The sequence below is a fragment of the Urocampus carinirostris genome, chromosome 6, assembly GCF_059441175.1.
Source record: "Urocampus carinirostris isolate Australia breed hairy pipefish chromosome 6, RoL_Ucar_1.0, whole genome shotgun sequence".
NCBI classification, from domain to species: Eukaryota; Metazoa; Chordata; class Actinopteri; order Syngnathiformes; family Syngnathidae; genus Urocampus; species Urocampus carinirostris.
In genome coordinates, this window is record NC_142354.1 from 19,839,615 (window position 1) to 19,853,942 (window position 14,328).

Below are 14,328 nucleotides of genomic sequence, written 5' to 3' on the forward strand. Positions count from 1 at the left end.
ATACTCCCGTGCAACAGCTTTGACATCAAACCGACTGGCCGGCAGTCGTCAAAAAGAAGAAGGAAAAAAATCAGAGTGAAATTTCAAACAAGTTTGCACCAAATTCACAGCGGATGGGACGGCCCTAGAGACATTTGCATTGATCAAGGATTTACTTTCACACACACTGGCCTTCTTTTTCGGGCTGTGATTCAAGGTCTTTTTGGCTTAGCTTCTAATTCCGGCTCTGCTGTCAGAGGGTTCAAATACACCCGGTAGCGCATTTCTAATGAAACTCCCATCGCCGACGAGCCGTGCCGCTCCTTGACTTTCCTCGCGCTGAGCGTGGGATTACGGTGCTTCGACAGCAGCGGTCCAAAGGATTTATCGCCTCTGTCAATATTTATGCATCTTCGCAAATGAGTTACACAATTACATCGGTGTGATTGGCAGCCCCTCCCGCTCGCATCATGCCCCCCGACGCCTTGATTCTTGGAAAATCTCCCACATCTAAAACCCTTTTCTCGGTGAGCCACGCCATAATCTTAAGCGGTGCCGGCATTTTAATGATGCCGGCAGATTTCTTTGGAGCCTCGCGACAGGGGCTCAGCTCATCCTTCATCACCTGATGCTTGTCTATGCTCTTCAGTCCTATTTTCCCCTGAATGTCACCGTTTTCCAAACGCCTCCCTCGCTTTCCATCATGGGGTGATCCGTTTCATTTACCGCAATTTCACCTTGTCCCTGTGCACGGCGTGTTCTTCCCCTTTTCTGTATTGACTTGGGGACTGCGTGCGCCTTTGTGATATGATTACGAGTAGGCCGAGAAGCTGTCTAAATCCCCCCTGTAACATGGGGATCAGCCGACACAACACAAGGCCTAATCTGGCTAATGATATCAAGTGCAGACAAACTAAAGGGCTTTGGATACAGAAATGCTTTTATTACCCTCCTAATAAAACTGTAAGGATTTGTTTTTTTTTTTCTTTTACAAGTGTGTTTTATTTCCTCTTAAATAAGGCAGTGCGTCTCCTTTGTGTGTGATTCAATTAATGCAGTGGATAAATTACGCATCAACAGTTTTTGTTGTATTCGTTTTTGGTAACAAGGACAGCTCAATTATTTGCACTTCATTGTCACTGGAAAAAGTGCTTTCAAAAAAATGGAAATTTTGCCTCCTTTAAATTTTTTCTTTATTATTAACTCAATACTTATGGCCCTGATAGGTTTGTTACCATTCGACAAGTCCAAAGGAGTTTTAATGGGGTTCCAGCTTCTATTTGGACTCACTTTTGTTTGTTGGTTTGACGATTTCATCATTGTCGCTATCCACCAATCATTTGCTGTTCTTTGATTGTTTTTTAACCTTGAATATTCAAGAAAAAGAGGAGCCTCGGAGGAGTACTTTTAGGAAGGGATGACATTCTCTGATCTGAGAGACACTCTAGCCCCCTCCTTGCAAGTTTAAAATCCACGGGTGTCTTCTTACCTTATTTCAAGTTTTGACTAAAGTTTAAACTTAACAGTTCCATTACACTAATTAATATGAAATACAACTCTTTGCATATTATTAGCCTTGAGTTATTTTATTACTCTGCAACTGGTAATCAAATAAGATAAACTTTGTTAATCGGTGTCCTTTCCCATAAATGTCTGTAATAGGGTCACAAGCATGTGGACCTTTGGCGCCCCCTAGTGGCTCCCTGGTGCTTTTTTAATAATGTTTTATAATGGGAAATCATATGGTTTCTGTTGGAGGAAAATATATATCACATACATTCTTCACATTTTCAAATAGATATAAATATATACAGTATATGGATACAACATTTGTTGCAGTCACTATAAGGTTTGTATAAAGGTTTTTTGCGGCGCCAAACATATGTTGTTACTTGTTTATTAACCTAAATTAGCCTAAATTCAATCGACTTATGGCTAAGCCTCACCCCCTTTACTCACACGGAGAAACTTTCAACATTGTGTGAAGAGCTCTATGGCAAGTGTCACAGGAGACAATTAATGCTTTTTGGGTGCAGAAAGATCACATATCATCTCACAGTCACCAAAAGGGCCCGTACTATATATAAGTGGGTTAATACATGACTTTATTGTTGAGAAGCTTCAGCTTCAGGCAAAAATATACAGGTCACAATGTAAACGGGATAAACCTTATCTTTTTGTCATCACCATCTTAAACAAGCTAGAGGATCAGCAATCTTAAGAGATAAAGATAAATGGTGAGAGAGGGGGAAAGAGAGAAAGAAAGAAATCCAAAGAGAAATAAAAAAGAGCGAAGTATAGAAAGAGAGAAGGGGAAAGCAAGAGAGAAATGAGAGAGAAGGGGAAAGCAAGAGAGAAATGAGAGAAAAGGAAAAAAGGAAGAGAGTAAAAGAAGGTAAAAAAACACTGGGAGAAAGAGACAAAGAGGAAGAAAGAAAGAGAATAAGAAAGACAAAGAGCATGAAAGAGAGAGAGATAGAGTGAGAGACATCAAGTGGACATATTTCAAACTGCAGTTCGCTTTTCTCTGGTGCTTCTCTGAGGGTTGTCTCGCGGTCCGGATTCAATCCCTTAGCGAGCCCGATCCGGCCCGCGGGCCACCAATTTGACACCCCTGGCCTAAATGCATTCTTGTTCACTCCCCAGGATTCAGCGAAATGAACATTACCAGACCCAATAAGTTCCGTTAAGGCTTCATTTTTCATGAAACAGTCTCTCAATTTGTTACTGTCTCTCCTGTCTTTAGTTGCCGTTCTGCTGAAGGATGACTACTTTGTGCGAGGTGCCGGGCTACCGGGCCGCTTTAAGGCGGAGAAGATGGAGTTTCATTGGGGCCAGAGTAATGGATCTGCCGGTTCGGAGCATAGCATCAACGGAAGACGTTTTCCCGTTGAGGTAAGGCATCCTGTCGACTTACCGCCGTGACAAATATGCAGCACCGTGGAGTAGTCGGGTTTACAACGAGACTCGGCAAATTACACTTTTTGTGCTGTGTGTAATAGATCCTTTCAACTCGGTGGTGTATCTATTGAGAATAGTATCCTTATTGGTATTTATGGAGCATGTTAAAGTGATACATCTCTCCATTTCAACACGCTTCGGATGTCAAAGAAGAGCTACAGTATGCTTATCCATGGTTGTTATTGAAAATTGCAACAGCACTGCAAAATCATATCTTTTACTGACAAATGTTCTCTTATTTTTCTATATCAATTTAGTTTTTTCATTAAATGTTTAAATTATCTGCCTTGCTAGATAATTCTACTTGCTAATCATAATATTTAAAAACTTGTTTTTAAAAGGGTTATTTTTTTCATCACAAGTAACTTTTCAGGAAAATGTTTTTTGATAATAATGGCTTATACTAGGGTTCACCAACCTCTTGGAAGCCAAAAGCTGCTTTTTTTGTTCCAGATTAGCGCGAAGGGTGAAAATACCAAATTATCATGTCATTTAATGTTGTTACTATTGTATTAAAAGGTTATTATTAAAAGTAGGGTTAAGAAAGGCTCAATCAACCACCTAAACCGGGGATAAACAACAAGCAGCTGTGGAATTGCATGCAGCTCCTTGGCGCTTTTTCCAAAAATGTTTGATGATGGAAAATTATAGTTACTGTCTGTGGACAAACACGAAACAAACTTTGTTAACGTTTTCCAATAAATGTATATACTGTATATATACTGTTTATATACTGTTTATACACTATTGTTAGTGTAGCCTTCCATATAAGGATTAGCTTTTAAATATTTGTGGCTCCAACATTTTTAGGGGAGTCCAATGCCCCAGACCTAAACCATCTGCCTTGGATGAAGTCACTGAGTGATTTAAGTACAGCAGGGGAGTCCAAACCTTTCACAAAACGAGCCAGATTTGGTAAGCTGAAAATGTTTGCGCGTTGACTACTCTACCTGCCATTCTTTTATTAGTGTTTGATAAATTCACTTTCCGTAAGAGGTCTGCAGTGATTGGCGATGAGAGCCGCGACCTCGTAGCTCGCCTTTGTAGCATTTTTATTTGACTCACAGTGTCTCATGAAAAAATCCTGCTGTGCCTTTAAACCAGCTTGCAGTTGCTTCACCTTTTCACAGCGTTCAATTTCACTTAGCTTTTTGTAGTCAGCATGTTTCATCTGGCAGTGCCTTTTGATATAGACATGCCCTACTTACGAATGATATTCCGGACGATCGTTCCTAAGTTGAATTGGTTCATAAGTTGCTTCAGTCCTATGTTTTGTATTTTTATGGTTTGTATAAGTATGTTCAAGGCTTGTATAAGTGACCTGTATTGTTTTGTACAAAAAAAAATAACATTTCATAAAATAATATGCTCGATAAAGATTAATAAAGTTAAGTTTAACATACTTTTAGAAGATGAGCTTCAAGAGGTAGGCGACTCAGCAGTGAAAAGTGGCCGAAACAAAAACAATCCAAACATTTTCTAAACCGCATCACGCTTTTTTATTCCACTTTCATTTCATAAGAAACGGCTCGGCTTTTTACACTTCACACCAACCCTATTGAATGGATGCACAAGATATTAAACAATAAAAATGTCAAAGTTCTTAGCACACTCCAATGTCCCCTTGTCCTGGGAGCAGTGGCCCTCACATTCAATTTTCTTTTTTTTAATTTACCATTGCCATGTCTGAAATGGAATGGGCTAAAACCCTCACAGAAAGCCAAGGTCAATGTGGCCAATGGTCTGATGAAATGTTTTTTATTTTATTTTATTTTATTTTCATCTTTTGGTCAAAATTACTGGGAGGCGACATATTTATGAATTTTATGACAGAGGCCATGGGTCATTAAAAAAATGGGACGTAACTGGACATGCTTGAAATACAGTATGTAAAGTATAGATTAATTACAAAATAATTTGGGATGAAGTTATCCTGTATTTAAAGACACTTATCATGTCAATGATTTATCATGCTAGTTTGAAAATCCCAATGACCCACCGTTGGTAAACTTTTCTCAGAAGCGGCCTTCGGTCTACTGGAGTGTTCTTAGGGGTCTACCTAGTGCCCACAGGCAACACTTAGGTTTCAACATTAGTTCATGATGTTTCCTATTAATGAGGCTATTTATGGAAAAACAAATAATCCAGTTGGGCAATATTACGTTAATTCAAATATTTCTCAATTGTTGAGCGCGGTGATATGTACGGATGTTTTTTCCTACTTGTTGCTTGTGCTTTAAATTGTCCCTCCAACAGTAATTCGAAGTCAAATTTAGCATTGCAAACTACATAGTTTTATATAAGAATAGCTCATTAATTCAGTATTTCTCCTGATTTGTACTACGTTTTAAATTACATTATTTTATTTTTATATTTTTGTTGTTGTTTTGACTCCCGTCACGTTGCTTTTGTCATTGATTGCGACTTAATCCTGCCTCGTTTCCATTTAGCCAAATTGAAGAGCGCTAATTGACTGCATCCAGCCGAGGTGCTGTTTATTTAGTCTCAACATGGTGTCAGATGACTCAACAGGCTAGGAAACCAGAATGTAGCAGCGGCATTGTGAAAAATAAAACACTGGCATCAAAAGAGAAGATAAATCCTCTTGTGAAAAAAAACGTAATTAAAAAAAATTGGTTTTAATAAACTATAAAACTGTGTGTGAGGGGAGATTGACTAGGCATGCTTGTAGTAAAACAAAAGAGGTGGTTTTAAATTTGAATTGGAAGAATAGGAGTTAGGGACTGCATTATGATTATTTTGGAAACATTGGAGATGTCGTGAAAAAATGGTGAAAAGTGGGAAACGTTTGTTTCTTTGTATCAAATCGAAAAGTTTTAATGTTAAGGCGTGTCAAGATTGAACATGAATCATCTCTTATTGGTGCTTTAGGTGGCAATGTTAAATGGTAAATGGTCTGCATTCATATAAGTCAATGAAGACCCCCCAAAGCGCTTTATAATGTGCTTTACCCATTTACACACACACACTCACACACCAATAGCGGCCATGCAGCCATGCAAGGCACCTACCTGCTTATTGGGTGGTATTAGGGATTCAGTGTCTTGCCTAGGGACACTTCGACATATAACACGGAGGAGCCGGGATTCAAACCTGCGACCTCTTCATCCCAAGATGAGCGCTCTACCTCCTGAGCTGAAGTCGTCCATAAATTAGCACTATAAGTCAAAAGAAACACATGTTTGGAGGGGTAGGAAATTAAAAGATTATATAAGCCTCATAACATATTACATATAAATATATTTACATATATTTTGTGTATACTGTGTATATACTGTGTATATAAATAGTTTGTGTATACTGTGTACTGTGTATGTATACGTTGTGTATACTGTATTCTGTGTTTTTACTGTGTAGCTATACTGTGTATACTATATACTTTATATATGTGTGTATTTGTGTATATATGTATATATATATATATATATATATATATATATATATATACATACACACATATAGGTGATGAGTGGTTGGCCTGTCCGCAGCACAGTTCTGAGTACATGGGATCAAATCCAGAAACCAGCCTTCCCATGCAGAGTTTGCATGTTCTCCCCGTGCTTGCGTGGGTTTCCTCCGGGCACTCCGGTTTCCTCTTATATTCCAAAAACATGCATATTAGGTAAATTGACCAGTCCAAATTGTCCCTAGGTGTGAATGAGCGAGTGGTTGTATGTCTCTGTGTGCCCTGCAACTGGGTGTCAACCGGTTCAGGGTGTCCCCTGCCCACTGCCCGAAGATGGCAGTGGGCAGGGGACCCTACTGAGGATAAGCGGTGCAGATAATGGATGGATGGATGGATGTATATATATATATATATATATATATATATATTATATAGATAGATAGATAGGAAAACTTTAAGAATGTTTGTGTCATGTTTGTCCTCTTCCAGAAACCGTATTTTCCGTTCTCAAACATGTTTGAAAAAGCGCAAGGGAGCCACTAGGGAGTGCCAAAGAGCCGCATGCAGCTCAGGAGCCGCTTGTTGCTGACCATCGTTTTATGCGTGAAAATAACAATAATGTAATTGTGAACCATTTTGAATCTCTTTCTTATCCCTTGATTGAAACTATATAACAACACTAATATTTGCACCTACGCAGTAAAATGTATTACCATATTTCAATCGTATCGGAGGTCTTCACCTAATTGTGACAACAATTTTGCAACTGCAAGCTGTCTTAAATCTTATTTTGTGGAGACTAGAAAATATGTAACAGTACTCATTAAATTGTTTACACTCATGCTGTAAAATAAATGTCAAACTAACATTATTAGCTTCATTTAACCTTGTTGGAGGTCTACACATTAATTTAATAAGCTTTTATTTACTGAATTTAATTAAATCCCCAAATTCCACTTCAACCTTATTGCCTGGGGTGTTCAGGTGAAAAGGGTTTGTGCCCATTAGTTGGAAATGAACATATCCAATCTGGTCTGGAATGTTTTTCTTAGTTGAAGGTCACAACATACTTTTAATAGAGTCAGAAACAAAAGGATAAGAGGCTTTTTTGGGGGGGAAGAACCCATGTACTGCTGCAGATGAAGATGAATAGTTTTATTTTTCTCAGGCCCAAACCATGGCTGATTAATCACATATATTTTCTTATATTTACCCTGCCTATTCAAATGCGTTAAAGATTTAAATATTGAGTCATTTACAATACAGACTAAAATATTGCTTTGCTAATTGGTTGTATAAAAGCGGTGGTTACTGCACGTCTCCTTCGTGTGCAGCTGCATCGCTTGAGTCCTTGCGTGCATCTTTCTATGGTGTCTGCTTGCTCATCTTTTGATCCTGAATGCGTCTATAATTAGATGAATTTTCACATTGCCATTTTTGCGTTCGCCGTGCCGAGATTGTATACAGCGCCATTCTTTTGATCATTTTCCTCCGAATAAGTGGATGCGCATCTGTGAGAAGGAGCGAAATATGATCATAAATTCGACACTTCATTTCAAATGTCAGGATTTTCCCACGTGGTGTTTTTGCTGAGCTGTGCGTTTTTGCTGTTTGGGGTCTGGATCAGAATAATGGGTTGTGTTTTGTAGGGCCACTTTCAGGATTAAACTAATATTTGAGCTGTAATCAGTTTCATCACGTATTGGTGTGTTAAATAAGCCATATCAAACGTCCAGCCCTCCGTGAACTTCTGAGTGTGTCAAAAAGAGAAGCAAGCTAATTTCTATCATAAATTGTGCCCTCTTTTTATAAATACAAACCATTTGAACTCTGGGCCACAAGAGGGCAGTAATGTTCTAAAAGAGCAGATATTCAGCATTCAGCACTGACAGGAGTCAATACCAAGAAATTAATATCTGCACTGTGATGTGTCCAACTATAAATAAACGGGCAAACTTCCCTTACCATTTACCACTACGAAACAAGTTATTGGTCAACGCAACAAAATGGCACTGCCTAAAAAATAATTAATGCTTAATTGCATTTGTTTTTGTTGCACTATTGTTACAATGCACTTATTCTTTATTCATAAACCTCACACTTAGGCCGGTCTCTAAGCATGACATTGTAAAATATATGTTTTTGCCTTTGATCCTGATAGTCTTTTTATCTTTTCTTTTATCTTTTTCCCTCTTTAAAGTCTTATTACATCAGGGTTCCCGCAGATCCTTGAAAAGTATTAAGAGGCAGTTGATGATTCTAAAAATATGGCCTTAACTGGCATTAAAATGTCTTGAATTAAAAAAAAAAGTCTTCAAAATGTCAACACATTAATTAGATTTGTTTGTTTAAACTAAGAAGATATAGAAAGATGTATCAATGTATTTTTTTTAATATTTCACCGATTTACTATGGTGGCACGACCACAATAACTGACATATCACAAAACGGTCATGTGGTTTCAGTCGGGCTTTTCATATCAGACGCGTGTCTTAGGTCTACTCACAATAAGCACAGCAACTTCGGATTGAAACCTTTATTTTGGACCATGGGAACATGTACATTTAATGAGAAGTGGCTATCCGACCAAAGTTTTTGGCCATGGCTAAAAGCTGTGCCAGGTAATGTGTATTATTTATTGTGTGCAATAAATATTTGTTTTTTTTTTGTTTGTTTTTTCAGTCGTGGGTTTTGTGTTGTTGTTTTTGACTTGGTCTTATTCTTCAAAAGGCCTTAAATATCATGCCTTAAGCTGTAGGAACCCTGTACATGTTTACCCTGGAGTGCTATGTCCTCTCGTTGCATACAGATTTTCTCCACATTGATATTAATGACAATGAAGAAAATTCAATTCAATTATCACGAGTAGGGTAGGCTACAATTTTAGGCTGTATTATAAAGCATCGTGCTGAAAAACTACCTGCGTTGACATTTTTTTACCAATCGGGTTCATCTGAGAACAGAAAGTCTCCATCCGGCGCCCGAGTCTGAGTTTGACATGTCTGCTTTAAATAGTCAATTTTGCTCAATAATGATTGCCCATTAAATTCTGTTTATCCCTGGACATGCCGTTATAGCATCTAACGTGACCAAAACTCTCTAATCAAAGCCACTAATTTGCAAAATAGTGTGCTGTGCATTTCACGTGAAAGTAATTGAAAGCAGATCTGCTGTGTGTCCTAATAAGAACTGAAACCCCATTTAGTGACTCTGTATACAACATGCGTGGGTGCTCATTGCAAAGCCTTCAGTGAAGAAAAAAAGCGGAAATATAGACTCCTGGTTTGGCCTTCTCAGACTTCATATGGTGCCCCTTCACTACAATTATGCAATCATTGCCTGCTACAGTACAGCTTTTAGTCTGCAGGGTGTTGATTCCTGTAATTATATAGTAGATGACAAAGACTGACTTTAAAGTAAAAAAAAAGAATAAACAAACATCGTCAGATTTTTACCATAAGGTGAGAATTTTAGAATAAATAATATAATATAAATAACAATGTAGGTGTTTTGTTGAGGAAATAAAAAATATGCCTTTAGGTGAATTAAAATAGCTTCCTACAATGTACACTACAGTACTTTTAACAGTATTTATTTGATTCCATAACTTGACCACCAGAGGCAGTATGTACTCATAGACAAAGTTCCCAAAATCTGTGTTCATCCGAGCTTTTTACGTTAAAGCGCATTATGTATCAAAGGCTAGGTTCACGCTGCAGAGCTTAAAGCTCAATTCCGATTTTTTGTAGTGAAAACCGATTTTTTTTGTGAGATCGTTCACATTTCCTAATAAATGCGACTTTATCTTGCTGTGTAAGGACCAGAAGTGTGCCACATGCGCAGGACAGCACACGTGACGTCACACGCAATGCGCTCATATTTGCTGATATAGTCATGGATGTTTATGGCGGAGCGGTGTCCCCTCATTCATTCATCCATTATCTGCACCGCTTATCCGCGGTTGTGTCTCAGCTATCTTCAGGCAGTGGGCAGGGGAAACCCCGAACTGGTTGCCAGCCAGTCCCAGGGCACACAGGGACAGACAACGAGATCGCTCATTCACACCTAGGGACAATTTGGACCGGCCAATTAACCTGTCATGCATGTTTTTGGAATGTGGGAGGAAACCAGAGTGCCCGAAAGAAACCCACGCAAGCACGGGGAGAACATGCAAACTTCACACATGAAGGTTTGATCTCACGACCTCAGAACTGCTGCACATGCGCTAACCAGTGCGCCGCCGTGCTGCCCCCGTTGTCCCCCCACTTATTATTTAGATCTAAAATCTCCCTTCCCCCCATTGAATGCTCTCCATGTGGTGTGATTTTAACATAAATATTGTTAACTACCACTAGAAGATACTATTGATTTAGGAATGAAGCCAAGGGAATCCAGTTGTATGTGATGCGAGGTTGGCTGTTTCGTGAGTTATACAATAAAAAAGTGTTTATCCTCCATGAATGTGTAAAATCAAGACACTCCCTGTTTTCCTCCGCCGTGGTTTTTGATTTTTCGATTCCTGCCTCCTGGTTGAAGGTAGAATAGTGGAGTCTGCCGCCTATCGGATGATATGCAGGTTGCATGAATGTGTTTTGATCGATATGAAAGTGGTGTCTAGTGTTATACATAGGATATGTACCCTTTAGACATACTTAAACAGATCGGATACAAGTTGTGTCCTTGCAAAAATATGTTTTTCCTGCAGTGTGAACTTAGCCAAAAAGCCTGTTACCAGTTTTAAATATGTATTACCATTCAAATTCAATTACAATATACAGGGTTTCAGGGTGTTTCAAAATTTGTACATCCTTTGAGTTGTAATTGTTACTGGAAGTACATGATCAAGGCGATATCTCTATTTATGTACAAGATGTTCTACCGTGTATGTTGCCATTACAGCCAACCTATAAAAAAACGGAACGTATGGTCCAGAAAATATGGTATTTGTTTTTTTCCCAAGCATGTGTTATTTACTTTGTACCTCTACTTACGAGTACACTGAAGTGTGTTCTTTATTTAGCACACCGAAGTGTGTTCTTTTTCAACCCACTTGAGAACATAAAACAAGAATTCTCATTTGTAATGTTGATCTGCAACGTGATTTTCCATCTCATTCAATTATTCAAATAATATGCTTTTTTTGTACAGTACTGTGACTCAGTAGACTGCAATAGTATTAGCTCCTGCAGGAAATGACTAACAGCAAAGTTCCTACACTTGTAACTTGATGCACCTTCTGCATCCAACAGTTTTTTGCGTAAATTCCTCCAACTCTATCTGGGACATTCAGTGTTGTTTATATAGTGCTCTTTGCGTCGCGTGTTAGCATTAAGCTTAAAAGCATTGCCTTGGTTTTGTACTTGGAGGCAAATATGACCTTGGATATTTTCTGTTGCCACCTCCAGCACGGAGTTGCATATCTCATACTGTAAAAAGCAGATGTTTCTCCCACCTGCCAGCCCCGAGCATTAAGCCACACTCTTATATATCCGGCGGGTTCTGTGCAAAAGACAAATTGTGTGTGGGGGCGGCACTATATGGACCCCGCTGGCATTTGTAACACCGTCGTGTAGTCAAATAAACAAAAGGGGCTGCTTGGCTGGTGGCTCCCGAGCTTGACATTAATATAAGCGCACAGGCTCTTACATGAGAGTGGGGTGGACAAATCGATAGGCGGCCCACCTGTTTGCTCGAACAGCGCAATGAAATATGAATCGGTTGATTTGTTTTTCCCCCAGGGTTCCGTTGGGAGATCTTTTCATATAATATACTGTATTAACATGTCGTGCGGGTTAGAATAATTTCACACAGACGGTACCCGCTTGCACATATATACTGTCGGTATGTCATACGTGTAATGCAAGTGAAATATGAAGCACTGTATTTGGAGACCTGATGGAATGACGATTCGTCTCTGTCCGTGTATATTAACATCCATCACTGGAGCAGAAGATGGAGTGTCTTGTATATTTTTTAAGAGTGTGATAGGTTGCTTTTGTATTATGTTGCTTGTAACACAACCATATCAGCCATTTAGCTCCATCAAGACTAGAGCTAAGGTATGAATGACACATGCATGTTACCGATATTATATCATTGTATTAGTAAAGATCTCTGAATGTTCTGTCATTCTGTGTTTTGAAACACAATGTTGGCACCAGACCAAGGTTTTCGGATACTGTAATGTTTTTGGCAAAAACATAGCGTCATGAGATAGTCATAACCTGCAAGTAGACATTTATTTTTGTATTTGATAATTCATGTTTATACTCACGAGCAAACCCATTTACAGGTTCAAGTTGTTCTTTAACAAATAAAAGTGCTGTACTGAATAAACAAATGTTATCACAAAAAACTTCTGCGCTGTTGAATTATAATTTTAAAAGTAATCTTGCCATTTTATTGCACAACTTTATTGATTGAGGACACGGTCCGCTTGATCTTATATTATATTTTTCCGCCATCATGTGGACGTAATGGGAAGTGCATCAACCTTTCGGCTCAGTCATAAAGAAGCCATATACTTTCCCATTATCAATTGTTTTTTTCCAAATAGTGCCAGGGAGAGGCGCATGTGGCTCCAAAGCAAGTTTAGTGGGTCGAGATGTTCAGTTTGTTGGCGATAGAAAGCCTCTTCCTCGGTTTAGCCTTTGATAATGCAGTAACAAAACCGCAAAGAGTAAATTCTGATACAGCAACAGATTACTGTATCACAAATTTGGGTTACATTTTACCTGAAACTGGATACATGTTTTGGGAAAACGCACATTCACAATAAATGGATCATCCTTTTTTTCTCATTTAAGACAATTTCCTTTTGCTAATTCCAATCATCACATTGTTTTATCTCCTGAAACAGGTCAACATTTCAATTTGTATTCATGTCCCAGCCAATTCAGATTTTAAGGCCATTGCCTGAATACATTTTTGACGGGTATTCTGCTCACTTTGACATGATAAAATATATATAATGCAAGATGCGGAATACAAGACTATAATCAATATTTATATTTAATAAATAATTTTAACTAATTTTAGAATTATTTTTAAAAATGTAAACGGTCTTTTACCTTGCTATAATCATTTCACCGTATGAGATGTTCTGAACATTTAGTCGTGAAAAGTTCTTAGAAATCCATCAATAAAACAAAAATAAATATTCTGCTTTTGAAAGATTTCAACCCTAAAATATTTAACTTATTTTAAAGTGAATTTTAACATTTTGACATTCCTCACTTGCCCATGACATTTTAGACGGTTGAATCTTAAGATACAAATGAAAGTAATAAAATGAATCAAAAAGACATAATCTTAACAAGAAATACATTCCTAATTAAACCATGCAAGGATAATCTTAAATCAGATGAAAATCCTAACGAAAGATACCATTTTATAAAATGTTGCCAAAAGGAGAGTTCAAATGCAAACTGATGGCTGCTCTAAGAAGTGTTTTCTCTATTCCTCCCGAGGCGTGATCTATTCTACACAGCCATGAACACGCAGTTATAATGCGCTTCATCCAACGGTAACACAACCTCCCCCAACTACAGACTTCTTGCTTTGTCTCAAAGCAAACAGATAATACACTCTTGGAGTGAAAAGAAGGCAGGGTTGTTTTCTTATTCTTTCTCTGAAGGATAAGATTGAGGTTAGCGCAGAATACGGAAAACATGTGCAGATGTATTCATATACTTGGTCACATCAATTTGTAGTTATCATTCTAGTTGCCTAAAAATGTCATATTCATCAATAGTTGTACATCTAGCAGAATAAACTGCATGTTCTATATTATGCATCTGCTTGATATGTCATATTCAGCCATTCATACAGCATACTTAAAGTATGCAACAACATAACAATCATTCCATCAGATTAAAGATAAAATTTACTACTAAACCCTGAAACTGTTTTGCATTTATGGTATTCTTTTTGAATACGTGTTTGAAAAGGAATTTTGGAAA

The 14,328-nt window shown here is 38.1% G+C and overlaps 1 protein-coding gene across 1 annotated transcript in view; it reads left to right on the forward strand.

The window, feature by feature from the left end:
• The window catches only part of ca16b (carbonic anhydrase XVI b), a 252,954-nt gene that overhangs the window by 131,605 nt on the left and 107,021 nt on the right, over nucleotides 1-14,328 (forward strand). The window contains exon 4 of the mRNA XM_088338154.1: nucleotides 2,726-2,874. Within this exon, the coding sequence (XP_088194280.1) occupies nucleotides 2,726-2,874 (149 nt within the window). The remainder of the gene's footprint in view (nucleotides 1-2,725; nucleotides 2,875-14,328) is intronic.